Source organism: Acomys russatus, chromosome 5, assembly GCF_903995435.1.
Source record: "Acomys russatus chromosome 5, mAcoRus1.1, whole genome shotgun sequence".
Classification (NCBI taxonomy): Eukaryota; Metazoa; Chordata; class Mammalia; order Rodentia; family Muridae; genus Acomys; species Acomys russatus.
This window is the reverse complement of record NC_067141.1, coordinates 60920473-60937043: the sequence shown is the minus strand read 5'-3', so window position 1 is coordinate 60937043 and position 16571 is coordinate 60920473. Positions and strand designations below refer to the sequence as shown.

Below are 16571 nucleotides of genomic sequence, written 5' to 3'. Positions count from 1 at the left end.
TCTCTCTCTCTCTCTCTCTCCCTCTCTCCCTCCCTCCCTCCCTCCCTCCCTCCCTCCCCTCTCCCACAAAATAGTAAAATAGTAGTGGTGGTAGCAGTAATGATAAAATGTAGAATGTAATACATAGAGATTAGAGACATTTGAGGTTAAACTCTGTTCAATAAATGATTCATATTTTTAAAGCTTCTAAAATTTCTAAACTTCCTCACCTGTAAAATAGGAATAAGCACCCTTACCTCGCTTGATTGAAAAGGGATTCTATAAGTAAAGCACTTAGCATTGTACTAGACATAAAAAGCCCTCCACAAACTTTCCCTGCTGAGATTACTGTTGAATATATTTTTGTTTTGCTTCTCAGAGCCACCAGCAGGTAGAACAAAGAGTTTTCACAAAGATGACAGCTGCATAATCTCCAGTATTTTATAATTATACCTTAGTGTTTTACACTGACTCAGCGTGTGTGTGTGTGTGTGTGTGTGTGTGTGTGTGTGTGTGTGTCTGTGTTACACGTGTATGAATGTTCAGAGGTCAGTGGATGGTAACTGGTTCTCACTTCCTATTAGCTGAGTTCCGGGAATCAAACTCAGGTTGGTACGCCTGGTGGCAAGTGCCCACCTGCTGAGCCATCTCACCAGCCCCCATGATTCTACTGCCTTGAGTCAAATTATTTCTCCAACTCACTAGAAGTATTGAATTGAAAGAGTTACTGCTTGGCTGTATGTGTGAGAATATCTTGAGCACTTTCTCCTCAAATAAATCCCTCTACGGTCTGAGGGTAGCTCGGTGGTAGAGTGTTTGCTTACCATATAGAAGAGCCTGTGTCCAATCCCCAGGACAAGAAAAAATTAAATAAACCATCCCAGCCAAAGATCTTATAAAGTCCAGTTGTTCTTTCAGGCACAACTAATGCAGTGGTGTCTGCCTCATGAGTCCTCAAAATCATGGAAATGATATTTGAAACCATTTAGCTTATGAACTTAAAATTATGGTCAAGGAAAGGTCCAGGAGGAGCTAGAGAGATGGCTCAGAGGTTAAGAGCACTGGCTGTTCTTCCAAAGGTCCTGAGTTCAATTCCCAGCAATCATATGGTGGCTCACAAACCATCTACAACTGAGATCTAGTGCCCTAAAATGAGGGGCATGAGTGGCACATGCCTTTAATGCCAGTACTGGAGAGGCAGAGGCAGGTGGATTGCTTTAAGTTTGAGATCAGCCTGGTTCACAAAGACAGTTCCAGGACAGCCAGGGCTATTACACATAAAAAAAAAAAACCCTGTCTCAAAAAACAAAAAACGAAAAAAAGAAAAAGAAAGGTCCGGGATTCAGAGTTCTCCCTGAAGTTCTGAGTTTTCCCTATAGAAATCCCCTCAGACTTTATTTTTGCATTTACCACTTAGAACTTGGTTTCCCTTTTGTTTTAGCATGTCAAAACATGTCCTAATATATATGAAGAGCTAGCACTTGCCCAGTGCTAACTAAGTGTTGGGCATTAAGCATCTTACATGGATTAGCCCTTTAATTGCCATTATATCTCCTGTGATGTTGGACACTGCATCCTAAGGAGACATGGTATTTTGATTTTGCCTAACAAGCCAGTTTACGGGCCAAAGAAACTTCATTTTGGGAACTTCTTACTAACTTACAGGTTTTTCCATGATTTGGCCTCCTTTTTTTTTTTTTTTTTTTTTTTTTTTTTAAGATTTATTTTTTATTTATACAGTATTCTGCCTGAATGTACTCGTGCATGCCAGAAGAAGGCATCAGATCACGTCATGGGTGGTTGTGAGCCACCATGTGGTTGCTGGGAATTGAACTCAGGACCTCTGGAAGAGCAGTCAGTGCTCTCAACCTCTGAGCCATCTCTCCAGCCCTCTTTATATTTCTTAACATGAATTCTAATAAGATCCATTTCCTTACACTCCATTCTTTCTCAATGGCTGCACTTTAATGTACAATCTACAATTTAGCGACTGTTAACACCATACTGAATCTGTCAGTCCGATTTCATTTTACAGGCTAAAGAGATTAATAAATTACTTTAAAACATACACAATTAATAACAGAGATAGGATTTGAACACAGAATTCAAATATTTTAAAAATACTTCAAATTACCATTCCTTTTGCGTTGTGTTCTCATACAAATCCTAATAAACCATTATTATTGCCATCATTATCGTTTTGTAACCTGTGACTGAAGAAATCCCAATTCCAAAAACCAAAACAGTTTGAAGCAATCTGCTTTGTCTCTCCGTACCTCCGGCATGAAATAAGTCCCACGGGAGAAGCAACAACGCCCATGGCTTTCCAAGCCTGGAAGAACTTGCCGTCGCGCTGCCCGCTCACAGTTTCGTAAACAAACGTATGGTTATACGGATATTTGGGAACAGCATTTGGAAAAATTTGCTCCAATAATGGCACCTATACTTTAAATACAAAGAATGTGGGACATAATCAGTGCCTATGAGTGCAAAAGTGCAGCGTCTCACTCTTTGTAAAACCAAGCTTCTAAAGCTGGATTTAGGTTCTCTTCATACTTAGAGCTGTTGATGAATCTAAAAATCACATCCTCTTGAGCTGGTGGCCACTTTGAACAGACGTTCCGCCTTATTTAGGATTAAAGTCTGTGCCTGGAGGTCTCTGGAGAGGTGAAACCTGGGTCCTCCTCTTCTGTTGAGGTTATTGAAATGGGGCAGTAGGCTCAACCCCACCCCTCTTTCTGATCTTTGGCCCAGGCTCCCAAAACACTGGGCCCCTTACAAAGATGGCACGGAAGAGGGCTGGACCAATGGGGAGTGGCGTTGCTCGCGGTTGCCTAGGTAACAGCCAATGAACAGCGGGAATTGTGCCCAGTGCGGCCGCCAGGGATGGCGGCGTCCAGTGGGGCTGGGGCGGGTAAAGGTGGCGGAGGGGAAGGTGGCACTGGGGAGCTGAGAAGAGCAAAATTTCTGGCCGCTGGAGCCCCACGTCGCATCGGGGCGTGACGGTCGTCCCCCAGAGGCCGAGCTCAGGTTGGCCCGCGGCGCAGGTGAGCGGAGGACACGGGAGTGTGGGCCACCAGGTGGGGACTGAGGCGTCAAGCAGGTGACCCGGTCTGGGGAGCGAGCCTCTGTCCCGGCTGTACTGACCAGGAGATGGTAGCCATGAAGAAGGTGGCAGCGAGTGGGGTCCCAAAATTGGGTTTGGAGTTTCGATTCCGAGATCGTAGCCCCGGAGAACACAGGGCACTGGCTGTTGAGAGGGGTGTGCCTGGTTGTGTCTGGAGGGAACGTCAGACCTGTGGGAAATAAAGAACCTGTGGGGGTGGGAGCAAACCCCCAAAAAGGACAGAGCCAGGCTAGAATGAAAAGTGCAGAGGGAGGTCGGTTGTCTGATGAAGGTCTAAGGCTTTGTTTGACTGGGACGTGTCTGTGCCACAGGTAGGGAGACGTGCCACATACTGAGGCTTGGCGAACGGGTTGTTTCAGTTACTTGGTGGGTGTCATCTCTGCAATCCAGTATCCATGAACTAACCAGAGTAACTTCGCTGTACCATAGCCCTGCACAGGCATTCTCCTTTCCTTTAGCATAAAATCGTGTCCTTGCAATAACACTCCCGAGAGCCTGTCACTCTCGTGTCATTGTCTTTTTTAAAACCTTCATTTTGGAACCAGTGTTTCTCTTTTCACCATCTTAATTCTAACTATCCCACATTCTTCCTAAATAAGAGATGCTTATAACGGTACCATTGTTTACTTTTCAGATTGAAGAGGGATTCGAATTAAAAAATTTAAAACCTATCCAGGCAGTGGTGGCGCACGCCTTTAATGCCAGCACTTGGGAGGCAGAGGCAGGTAGATCGCTGTGAGTTCCAAGCCAGCCTGGTCTACAAAGCGAGTCAGGGCTGTTTACACAGAGAAACCCTGTCTCAAAAAGAACCAACCAACCAAACAACAGTATTCCTAGTTTTCTACTCCTTGTTCACTTTCTCCTCCAAAAACTCATGGTTGCTTCCTTTATAACTAAAAGACCTTTTGTTAGACTGCTTTCCCAAGAAAGGTGGCTTTGGGGACAGTTTGGGGACAAGTGTGGATAGTTACTGGGGTATAATTATCCTTAGGTTGGGGAAAATATTTTTGTTATTTTGTTTTAAAACTTAGTTTGAGCAGGACGTGGTGGCGCCTCAGGAGGCAGAGGCAGGTGGATCTCTCTTGAGTTTAAGGCCAGCCTGGTCACAAAGTGAGTTCCAGGACAGCCAAGACTACCGGGAAAGACCCTCTTTCAAAAAAGCAAACAAACAAAAACTTCTTAATTTAGACAAAAGTTACTGTGAATGCATAAATGTTCTTTAGTAAGCTTGATTTCTAAAAAGGAGAGAAACAAGAGGCTGGAGAGATGGCTTAGCAATAGTGTTTGCTGCTCTCACACAGGGCCAGGATTCAGTTCCTAGCACCCACAGTGGTGGCTCGCAGCCTTCTATAACTCCGGATCCAGGGGATCTAAAGCCATCTTTGTCTTCCATGGGCCCTTGCACACACGTAGTGTATGTACACTCATGCAGGATCACACATATGCACAATCATTTAAAGCACTCTTGAAAAAAATGAAAACAACTTCTCAACACTGTCTTAGATTCTGTTTGGAAGAAAAACATTAAGACAACAAAGGCTATGGTCTCTTTTGCTGAGTAATAGGATGGTGGATTACAGAGATTAAAAATAGCAATTTCAGTTTTCATGTTTTGGACTGATCTTTTGCAGCTTGTCTATCAGGAGTACAGAAAGGGTGGGTGTCTATGGGCGTCTGTTTCATCTTGGCTTGTGACTGGATGCCATGTGTATATCCAGAACCTAGGGCATCAGTTTTCTTCAACAAGATTATATAAGCAAGTAACGTAAACACTGACTTGTATCCCTCATTGAAGTATTGGCTTTTCCATCTTCATTCATACTGGATTCACTTTATTAAATATATTTGTCTCCGCTAACTGTGAATTATCATGGTTACTGGTGAAATTCCCTCCTGGCCTCATGCCTGCGCAGCTGTTAATTATCACCGATAGTTACAAGACTCATAAGGTAACGTTCAAACACTGTGCCAGGTAGTGGCAATATCAGCTATTTGGATGCATGTAGCAGTTTCTAGACAAACGTATTCAGCCGTAGCCTGAGACCCATGAGTTCTACATACATTCCTTTTCATTAGCATTTCTGACTTCAGTGTTGAGACTGGACATGGTCTTGGCAAACAACATCTGAGCTTACTGTATCTTTCCAGATAAAAAAGGAATAGAAATTTGTTGTATGTACTGCTGAAAAGCAGCGCAGAATGGTGTCAGTAGTAGGTTCTCTTTATTATCTCTAGACAACAAACTAACCCAAACACTTAGCAGCTTAAAACTACCCCATGATGCTCCCAGCTCCTGTGGGCCAGGAACCTAGACCTGCCATTGTGGTGGTGGCTTCTCTTTATTTCATATTTCTCAGATGGGTGAGATCAGTGTTTGGAGCTGGACTCAGCTAACATCTCCTTCACTGATGCCTGGTCCTGTCTGAGCTAAAATGATTAAAAGATGAGAATGCCGCTAGGCACTCATGTAATTCTGGCACTTGGGAGGCAGAGGCAGGTGGATCTCTATGAGTTCCAGGCCAGCCTGGTCTGGTCTCCAAAGAGAGCCCATGACAGCCAGGGCTTAGCACACAGAGACAGAGAGAAACCTTGTCTTGAAAAAAAGAAAAGCAGGGTGTGGTGGCGCACACCTTTAATCCCAGCACTCGGGAGGCAGGTGGATCTCTGTGAATTCGAGGCCAGCCTGATCTACAGATCAAGTTCCAGGACATTCAGGACTCCTGGCCAGGAGAAACTCTGTCTCAAACCTCCCCACCATAAAAAATGGGAATGCTAGCTGGAGCAATAACACATGTCCTGCCTTGGCTTCCTTGTTACTTGGGAGCCTCCAGATAGTATATTCTTTAAATAACATTTTATCTGTGTCTTTACTCGTGTGTGTGTGTGTGTGTGTGTGTGTGTGTGTGTGTGTGTGTGTGTACTTGCCATGGTATGCTTGTAGAAGTCAGAGGGCAGCTTGCTGGAGTCAGTTCTCTCTTCCAGCCATATGGGTCCAGGGGCAGGCACCTTTCCCTGCTGAGCCATCTCACTGTCCCAGTCAGGTGTCCTAAGGTGTTGCTCAGGGCTCAGGTTATGGGTCTAGCAAGGAGCAACATGAGTGTTTCTGATGAACATCACTCCCATGGTGCTGTCTCTGAAGCAGTCCAAGTCTGGTCAGATTTAGGGAGACATTGCAAACATCTTTAGAAAATGTAGTCTACCACATTTGGTAATAAAAAAAAACAAAAAACAAAAAAACCCCACATTTTTAGGGGCCAGAGAGATGCCTCAGCAGTTAAGAGCACTGGCTGCTCTTTCAGAAGTCTGGAGTTCAATTCCCACCAACCACATGATGGTTCACAACCATCTATAATGGGATCAGATGCCCTCTCTCTGGCATGCAGGCAAATATGTGGATAGAGCACTGATACATTAAAATCAATAAATCTATCTTTTAAAGAATTAAATAAAAATTCAAACTTCATCACTTTCCTTCAGATATTTAAGATATTGGGTCAAGAGCTGACAGCGTAACCAAAAAAAAAAAAAAGATAGATTTATAACTTAACAGCAGGGCTAGTATTTTGTCCATAGATAATCCTCAAATAGTTCCTCACCCCACCCCCACCCCTGTTTCTATGGAATAAGGTGAGATGCCACTCTGGAAGTTCCATGTAGCCTTCATGAAAAGTAAATAGGTACAAAAGTATTGCCTCCCTGAAGCCCTGTGTACCCGCTCCTTAACCCTCACTGCAGTAACCCACCAAAGGTTAAGTGAAGAGAAATTGGCTAACCACCACCAAACACTTAAAGAAAATGCCCTTATCTTACTGTCTTCTAAGTCTAGTGACAGACTTCATCATGACTGTACAGTTACAACATGTAGCCAAAGATATAGCCCTTCAGCCAAGCATGGCGGTGCATGCCATAAGCCCAGTACTCAGGAGGCAGAGGCAGGAGGATCTCTGTGAATGCAAGGCCATTCTGGTCTACATAGCAAGCTCAAGGCCAGCCAGGACTTTATAGAGAGACCCTGTCTCAGAACATCAAACACACACACACACACACACACACACACACTCACACACACACACACACACACACTCACACACACACTCACACACACTCACACACACACACACACACACACACACTCACACTCACACACTCACTCATACACACATACGCATACATACACACACATAAACATAGACATACACACTCATAGTACACACTCTCACAGACATACACACACACTTACACACTTATATACACACATACACTCTTCAGACTCAGGTGGGTACGTTTTGAAGAGTTAGGTGGCAATTTGGGGTTTTTATTTTGTTTCTTGAGACAAGGTCTCATCTGTAGCCCTGGCTGGTCTGGAACTATAAGAAGTCTGCCTGCCTGTGCCTCCAGAGTGCTAGGGTTAAAGACATTGTGACACCATGCCAAGCATGTTTGCAGTTTGTACCATCATTTGACTTTGAGTGCCATGAACTCATTCAGTTCTAGAAAGAGCTAAAAATGGCCTGTAGCTATCAGAGTACCTTAACTCCACAGTAGTTTTCTCTTGAAGTTCTCATGGAAAATGTCTTATCTTTCTCTCATTAATGTTGTATTTGCTGTGAAGCCACATTGACCTCGTCCCGAGCCTGCTCTGATGCAGGACTGGTGATAAAAGAGTTTCCATTTCTGTGCAGCTTGAAAGGAAAGGAAACTGGTCCCTGGCATCAGGCCCACAAGTATTTAAGGATTATCTCTGGTTCTGTACACTAGACCTAGGCCCTGTACTCAGAAGGAAAGATGCATTTGTCCTGTTGGCATCAGTCAGGCGCCTGTGAGTGAGCCTTTGGGTTAATTATTCATCGTGGAGATCTTTAAGTTGTAATGCTCAGTGTCTCCCTATGGCCATAGTCCACTGGCTTTCAAGTGGGAATCTAATGATGTGCTCCTTAAAACTACAGCTTCCCAAGCTCCAGCTACACAGAATGTGACTCAACAGGTTTGGCCTGGAGCCTATGAATCTGCACTTTATCACTTGAGAAAACATCGTATTGCTTAACTATAGAAAAGATGAAAGGGGTGAATAAAAATATCTAGAAAATTGAAAAAAAAAAAACACCTCTACTTATTGATTCTGTTTGCCTCTGTTTCTACTTAATGGTATCTTAAATGTCTATCTCCTTTCTTTGGGATATCCTTGAATACAAAATTCTTTCAGAGCTGGGCGGTGGTGGCACACGCCTTTAATCCCAGCACTCAGGAGGCAGAGGCAGGCAGATCATTGTGAGTTCGAGGCTAGCCTGGTCTACAAACCGAGTCCAGGATAGCCAAGGCTACACAGAGAGACCTTGTCTCTGAAACAACAACAACAAACACTAGTCCCCAAAGCTATTGGTATGCTTCTTTTTCTATGATCGACTTAGCTTACTTTCTGCTCTCCCTATATTTTGTCGCCACCACTACCCACTCGTATGAATATGCCAGTTCTTACTGGGTAATGACACACACCTCTAAGACACAGTGGCTTGAGACAACTATTATTTCTTTGTCCAGTGACCAGCAAGTCATTAGCGTGGGTCTAGGCTCCGAGGGCAGCCCTGTAGGTCTTGCTGAGTTCGTGGTTCTGTAGTCAGCTGAGATGATTACTCCACATGATCTCTCTTCATCTAGAGCATTAGTCTGGACTCATGCATTGGAAGCAGAACAGGTCTAAGTGCAACACGAGGCAAACCCGGCGCTTCTCGAATCTCTGCGCTTATGTGTCTGCATTCTCACCCTTGGTAATGCTCCACTAAGTAATGCACATAGCCAACCCAGACTAAGCCAATTCTGGCTCTTGGTAGGAGGGTACCTCTTCCTTGCAAGCTTCTCTGTTTTCCCTTGACCATTGCTTTCCTCCTTACCAGTCTTCTTTCACAAGCCCACTCCCATCCCGGCCTCTGCATACTCCATCTCTCCCTAAGTTAGCTGCTATAGTCTCTTCTGCCCATTATTCAGAGAGTGCTATGAACTGGTCCGACCTAAAGCCAGAGCCGGTCAGCATGAAGGAAGGAGGGCCAACATAGTCAGGTAGGGTTGTGCTTGTCCCGGCTCAGCCACCAACAAAATTTTTGTTATGAGTGGTTTTTAGTTTAGTTTTCTTTTCATGTGTGTATGAATATTTTTGCCTGTGGGTTTCTATGAGCACTGTGTGCTTGCCTGGTACCTACTGACATCAGGAGGAGGTCTTGGATTCCCCTGGAATCGGAGCACAGATGGTTAGAAACACACGTGAGGCTGGGAATAAAACCTGGGTCTTCTGCAGGAGCAACAAGTGCTCGGTTGGCTCTCTGTTTCTTAACAATTAAATTTTATTATACAACCCAACTAGCTTACACAAGGGGGAAAAAAGAGTGAATCTTCCGGTATCCGTTCCATAGGACGGGTCCCTAGGTGCCTCTGGCCTGCGCCCTGGTCTGGCCTGTTCGCTCAAGCCCAGTCTGAACCTGCTGCTCCTCACTGTCCTCTCCGCCTGCCTGTCTCTCAGGTGCAAGGGCTGGTCTCCTCCTCCCATGGAGGGCCGATTAGAAACACAATAGTCCGCCCTCTTCTGGCTTGCAGGAGTACATGCAAGCATACATAATAATAAATAAATAAATCTTTTAAAAAAAAAAAAAAAAGAAAGAAAGAAAGAAACACAATAGTCCAAGTGGAGTCCCTCAGTCCCCTTCCTGAATTACAGGCCCAGGATGGCTCCATCCAGTCTATCTCAAGGTTAATCTCAGGGAGTATCCGTGCTGTGTCCAAGGGCAAAGCCCGCCAAGAGTGCTTTCGCCTGTGACAAAGATTACAATCCTTCCCACGGTGCTATTTTTATTTATTTATTTATTTATTTATTTATTTATTTATTTTTGGTTTTTTGAGACAGGGTTTCTCTGTGTCGCCTTGGCTGTCCTGGACTCACTTTGTGGATCAGGCTGGCCTCGAACTCACAGAGATCCGCCTGCTTCTGTCTCCCAAGTGCTGGGATTAAAGGCGTGCACCCCCATGCCCGGCCTGCAACAAGTGTTCTTAACCACTGAGTCATCTTCCTAGCACCACCAGAAAACTTTTCATCCACTCTGAGCATCTGTTTTCTCATCTGGAATATGAAGGAGTCTGTTTACATCTGTGAGGTTCTCCATAGATCCATCACCCCTCAATGCACCGTCTTCTCTAGTCAGACCAACTTCTTGCTTTTCCTCTGGATAACTTGTGTTTCAGTTGCTCTATTACCTTATTTGCTGCTTATTTTTGTTTCATTCTTTTTCCTATTTACTTATTTTGAGACAGTTTCATGTAGCGGAGGATGACTTTGAATGCATGATCTGCCTGCCTCTGCTTTCCAAGAACTGAGATTTACAGGCATGCACCTTGGGTGTGCTGAGGCCTGATCACCCCTGCGCTTGCTAATTTCTGCCTTCTGGGTTGACACAGAGTACTTTGTCTCTGTTATAGTTTGGTGTTTCACCTGCTGAGCTGACCAGCCATATTATCACTTCATTGAGGGGAGACTTTTTTTTTTTTTTTTTTTTTTGGTTTTTCGAGACAGGGTTTCTCTGTGTAGCCTTGGCCATCCTGGACTCACTTTGTAGACCAGGCTGGCCTCGAACTCACAGCGATCCGCCTGCCTCTGCCTCCCGAGTGCTGGGATTAAAGGCGTGCGCCACCACCGCCCGGCTAGGGGAGACTGTTTTATACATCTGCTAAGCACATAGAATGCATCAAGTAGATATTTGCAGATTTAGCTTCCATTTCCATCCCAAATCATAGGAACAGAAGCTGGCTGAAAACTCTTTTTGTTTTGTTGTCTTGCTTTTGAGACATGGTTTCTCTGTGTAACAGCCCTGGCTGTCTATAAACTCTCTTTGTAGACCAGGCTGGCCTTGAACTCACAAATATCTGCCTGCCTCTGCCTCCTGAGTGCTGGGATTAAAGGTCTTGGCTAAACACTTTTAAGAGAAGTAGGAGTGAGGGAGGTGGTGGTGGTGGGTGGCGAAGAGGGTGATTTGTGAAGTGACCTGACGTAGTATTTACGCACTTAGCAGAGCACAGCCTCTAGTCCTCCATGTGACACTGGTTTCTGTTTCTTATAGTTGTCATCTTTTCCTTCTGTAAGCTGCCACCATGACCCTGACGAAAGGTTCCTTTACCTACTCCAGCGGGGAGGAATACCGTGGCGAGTGGAAGGAGGGTGAGAAAGACCCCTGGAGCAGCCAGCTCCTTCTGAAGATCTTCATTCTCCCGCAGGCCTCAGTTCCACGTACAGCCTTGCCTTTATGTCAGGGCTTAATGGAGGAACTAGAAATGAGTTCAATCTTCCTACTTCTGGATTTTTGTTTTGTTTGGTTTTGCTTTTGTTTGTTTTTTTTGGTTGGTTGGTTGGTTGGTTTTGTTTTCCACAACAGGGTTTCTCTGTGTAGCCTTGGCTGTCCTGGACTCACTATGTAGACTAGGCTGGCCTCCAATTCACAGAGATCCGCCTTCCTCTGCCTCCCGAGTGCTGGGATTAAAGGCATGTGTTACCACGCCTGGCTCATCGCTTCTGGATTTACAGTGCTTTAACATAGTCTGTTGTCTTAAATGTGAATGTACAATTTATTTGTTTATTATTTATACAGTATTCCACCCACATGTGTGCCTGCACCAGATCTCATTATAGATGGTTGTGAGCCACCATGTGGTTGCTGGGAATTGAAGTCAGGACCTTTGGAAGAGCAGACAGCGCTTTTAACCTCTGAGCCATCTCTCCAGCTCTGGAAAAGGAATTCTTTTGGATGCAGATTGGAGAGTTCAGTCATTGAAGAGTTCCATTCAATGGATCCATTGCAGTGAATCCTCAGATGTTAAGGAAGATCCGGAAATCAGCGAAGAACCTCAAGAATCAGTGACATTCCTTGTCCTAAGTTTTCCTTTTTACAGTTGAAAGTAATCTACTCTTAGGAACAGCAAACTTCCTTGGAGTATATATTAAAATATACACTGTATTTTAAAGTAGAAACTGTATTATGAGCACTTTAAGGGTTCAGTTTGGAAACTCAACTTGGCCACTTTAAAGTCTCAAAGGTTCAGTCCTAGTGAACCCCAAAACTGCCCTCAAGGAAACTGGCCTTTCCACACACACGGGGGAAGGGAAGGTTTTGGGGATTTTGGTTGGTTGGTTGGTTTTTGGTTTTTTGTGTGTGTCTGTGTGTGTGCATGTGTGTAAGGTTGTACAAAATGTGGGCTGCTGAGCCAATGAGAAGGGACACTGAAGCTGCCCTGTCCCAACCTGGTCCTTATCTTTGCTCAGGCCGGAGACATGGCTTTGGTCAACTGATGTTTGCAGATGGTGGCACCTACCTGGGTCACTTTGAGAATGGGCTGTTTAACGGCTTTGGTGTACTGACCTTCTCAGATGGCTCAAGGTAAGTTAGTTCATTCCTTTCTCAGTCTTTGAACGAATGAGACTCTGATAAAAACTTGGGAGCCGGGTGCCTTTAATCCCAGAGCTCGGGAGGCAGAGGCAAGAGGATCCCTGTGAATTCGAGACCAGCCTGGTCTAAGTCCAGGACAGCCATGGTAACACAGAGAAATCTTGTCTCAAAAAACAAAACAAAACAAAACAAACAACAAAAACAACTTGGGGACCTGGTGAACTGTTCAACCCTGAGCTTGTCCAGGCCCTAAAGAAAACAGACAAAGGATGAGAAGCTCTTTTATTGATTGCTGTTTTAAATTAATTTGTATTTATTTGTCTGTTATTTACTGGTGGAGGGTGCACCAGAGCACATGTGAAGGTCAGAGAAGTCAGTTCTCCTCTTCCACCCTGTGGGCCCCCCGGATTTACTCAGGTCATCAGGCATGGAGACAGTTTCCTTTGTCTACTAAGCCATCTTGCCGGCCCTTATTATTTTAAAATAGATGTAAGAGGCAGGCATGGTGGCATATGTCTGTCATCCCAGCACTGGGGAGGCAGAGGCAAAGGTATCTTGAGTGTGAGGCCAACCTGGGCTACATAGCAAGACTTTGTCCCTAAATAAAATAAATATATCAAATTAAGTAGTTGTGAAATTGGAAATGACAAGAGGCGAGTGACCCTCTCCTCTTGTCCTCTGACCCTTCTTTGCTGCTAGGGAATGGTGCAGGTGGCACTGTTAGAGCTCTGAGATGGCCAGAGCTTTGTTCTGTGCCTTGACTAATGCACACATTAGCAACTGCTTGCCTCAGTTACCCTGGACAGTTAACCCACCCACTAAATACTAACCAACATCTTGTGTCTCTGCAGGTACGAGGGAGAATTTTCCCAGGGCAAGTTTAATGGTGTCGGAGTCTTCATTCGATATGACAACATGACCTTTGAGGGGGAATTTAAAAATGGCAGAGTGGATGGTTTTGGTAAGTGTCTGCTCAGTAGGATGGTAATTTAGGCAAGTGTAACTCAGGTACTCTTCCCCCCATCGCTCCAACCCCCCCCCCCCAAGACAGAGTTTCTCTGTATAGCCTTGGCTGTTCTGGACTCACTTCGTAGACCAGGCTGGCCTCGAACTCACACCAATCACCTGCCTCTGTCTCCCACAGTGCTGGAATCACAGGCTTTGGGGACTTCTTTATTTTATCTGACTCTCTTTTCTTCAGCCCCTGCACATCAAGCTGACCTGAAACGTTACTTAATGACTTCTCTCTGTCCCCCTCAAAGGCTTGCTGACTTTCCCTGATGGTTCTCATGGAATACCCCGCAATGAAGGGCTGTTTGAAAACAACAAGCTGCTGCGGCGCGAGAAGTGCTCCGCTGTGGTTCAGCGCGCTCAGAGCGCCTCCAAATCAGCCAGGAATCTCACTGCCTGACCGAACGTTGGGCACAGCTGGAGAAGTATCTGTAAAGTGACATCCCTTGTAAAGCGTGCGAGGTGAACAAACGAACCAGATATGAGAATGACCGTGGCGCCACAGCCTGTGAGCTGCTCTGTCACCTGCCAATCAGGACCTGTTCAGTCGCAGAAAAGCGTGGAGGATTCTGGCCCCAAGACCCTGCAGCAGTTCTGTCCTTCTCTGGCCCTTATGTGCTCAGAACAGGGGCTGCCCTTTCCTCCTTGCGGTTACTCCCTAAGACTGAAGGCCAATGCTGTGGCCCTCTCTCCATATAGACTAACCTCATCCCACCCACCCTTACACAGATGACCCCAGCCAGTCCTGTGTGCTACCATGGAGAAATCAGGAAAAAGACAGGGGTGACTTAGACCACAGCAGCTCTGTTAAGTCCAGGCCAGAGCTTTCCTGTGTGCTACCCGCCTCATTCACTGCATTTGGAGTTCTGGCTCCACGCCGGCCTCTGTGTCGTATTTCTCCTCAATGTAAGAGAGTGGATTTCTTCTCCCCTCAGCTTTACAGTCAACTGTCTTCCTTACCTGGCTTACAGCCGACAGCCCAATCCCCGTCTGTGCCTCTCCTTTCCCTTAGATGTCAGACAGGATCCCTTTATAGAACAGCCAATAAGAAACTAGTGAAAAAGTAACTGTGACTGAATTCACTACTCGCTTCAGGGCAAAGGGCAGACCTGCCCAGGCCTCGTCTGGGATGACCTGAATCCCAGGGAAGGCTTGCACTGAGAGTTCCTTCCCCGTGCACCACTGGATCACACTCGCTGACCCTTGGGTATTGATAGACTTGGGTCCATCCTGGTGTGAACTGTCTGGCATTGGCGCCTCTGTTTTACTTGTGACTCTTCAAGCAAGAGACTCACCTTCAGGCCTGGGACAGATCTTCGTGCCAAAATCATCACAAGGTCCCCAGGTAGCCTAGGCCCCAGCCCCAGTTCCCATCCTCAAATCTCCCTCAACAGCAGACTGTGGTGGAAATTATAGCTGTGTGCCTCTCTTTAGTCTCTGAACTGTACTGTAGAACAAGTGTATAGGAATAAAGCGATCACCAGAACTGCCTACACTTAGTGTTCGGGACTTTCTGGGGCTTGGGGGGGCCTCATGAATAGCAACCTGTTTGCTATTTGTGGAAACCAAACAGAGAGGTGCTTGGAGCTAATACTGAACACTTCGCTACATCATGTCATGTTTCTCAGAACCCCTGTGGGGAGCTGGAGAGAGAGGCCAGTTGGAGAAGTGCTTGCTCTGCAAGCATAAGACCTGAGTTCGATCCTCAGCAGCTGTGTAAAACGCCTATACTTTCAGGTCTAGGCATTCAAGACTGCCCAGCCAGCCTAGCTTAGTCTAGTTATCAGGCCCAGGGACCAAAATGGATGGTCCTGAGGCTGGCCTATGGCTACACATAGATCCTCTGTGAGGTGGAAGGCCTGAGGTTTTTAAAACCAGCAGGCTCAGGTTGTCAGGGCTAGTAAAAGGCAGGGCTGGATGGGATTTCTATCCTACACTTTGATTCCAACTCCCTCCTGCTGGATTCCTTTCACCTTGAACATCAACGTGTACAAGCCCCAAGACCAGCTATTGCCAGACCCACTAGGTGACCTCAAGCAAGTCAACTCGTCCCATGTTTCCCTTTTTTCTGCATCAAGTGTTTCTAAATATCTCAGCTGAGCCCTTTTGCCTCTCGCTGTCTGCCGTTCAAAACCAATGGGAAGCTGGGCAAATGGCTCAGTGTTTGCTGCACAAACATGAGGGCCCGGGTTTGGGTCCCCAGCACCCACACATAAAAAAAAACAGCCAAGTTTAGCAGTGCATCCCTGTAATCCCAGCACTGGGAAATAGAATCAGGCAGATCTCAGACACCTGATGCTAGCCAGTATCACCAAAATGACAAACTCCAGATCCCGTGACAGGGGAGAACACCCTGACATCACTGTCCCCACATTACCTGCATGAGTAATTGCATGTTACATGAGAAAATGCAGATACCCATTGACAAAAATAATTTCATAAGGTTTCCTAGGCTACCTCTCTAATATTGGGCTGTCTGCTTGAAATTATGAAGGCATCTCTCAGGCGAGCCATGCAGGCTCCACCACCTTTAGGGAGGTCCTTGACATCTGGCCAGGAAATCTACTACACAGGAATTCAAGTTTCACTTGTTATTTCTTATTATAAGACCAAGAAATTAGAGTGCCTTCAGAGAAAGGCGGGTCCTACCTCAGTCTCAATCTTCATACCTGAGCTGGCCAGCCGTCTTCTAGAGTGTACATCCAGTATCTATCCACTAGGTGTCATTAATTACTAACGTGACAAGGCCCCAGGCTGCCTTGGTCATTCAATAGTTGGGATCAGAGTTAGAGACAAGACTATGACACGAAAGCCTTAGGAAAGAGTGCTGTGGCTGGAATGCAGCTTGGATGCCTTTCGAGAACAAGGGACACAGTCTGACTTTCCAGCCACACCATGCACTATTAAGATTTCTAGCTTCGGGCCGGGCGTGGTGGCACACGCCTTTAATCCCAGCACTTGGGGGGCAGAGGCAGGCAGATCGCTGTGAGTTCGAAGTCAGCCTGGTCTACCAAGCAAGTCCAGGACAGTCAAGG

The 16571-nt window shown here is 45.8% G+C and overlaps 1 protein-coding gene across 1 annotated transcript; it reads left to right on the top strand.

Annotated features, from left to right (window-relative positions):
• The first annotated feature begins 2863 nt into the window (after window positions 1-2863).
• Morn4 (MORN repeat containing 4) lies at window positions 2864-15025 on the top strand. The gene is made up of 5 exons (XM_051146574.1): window positions 2864-3026; window positions 11206-11303; window positions 12402-12516; window positions 13377-13486; window positions 13788-15025. Exons 2-5 carry the CDS (start codon window positions 11237-11239, stop codon window positions 13934-13936), a joined length of 441 nt encoding a protein of 146 aa, XP_051002531.1. The 5' UTR covers window positions 2864-3026; window positions 11206-11236; the 3' UTR covers window positions 13937-15025.
• The last annotated feature ends 1546 nt before the right edge of the window (window positions 15026-16571 follow it).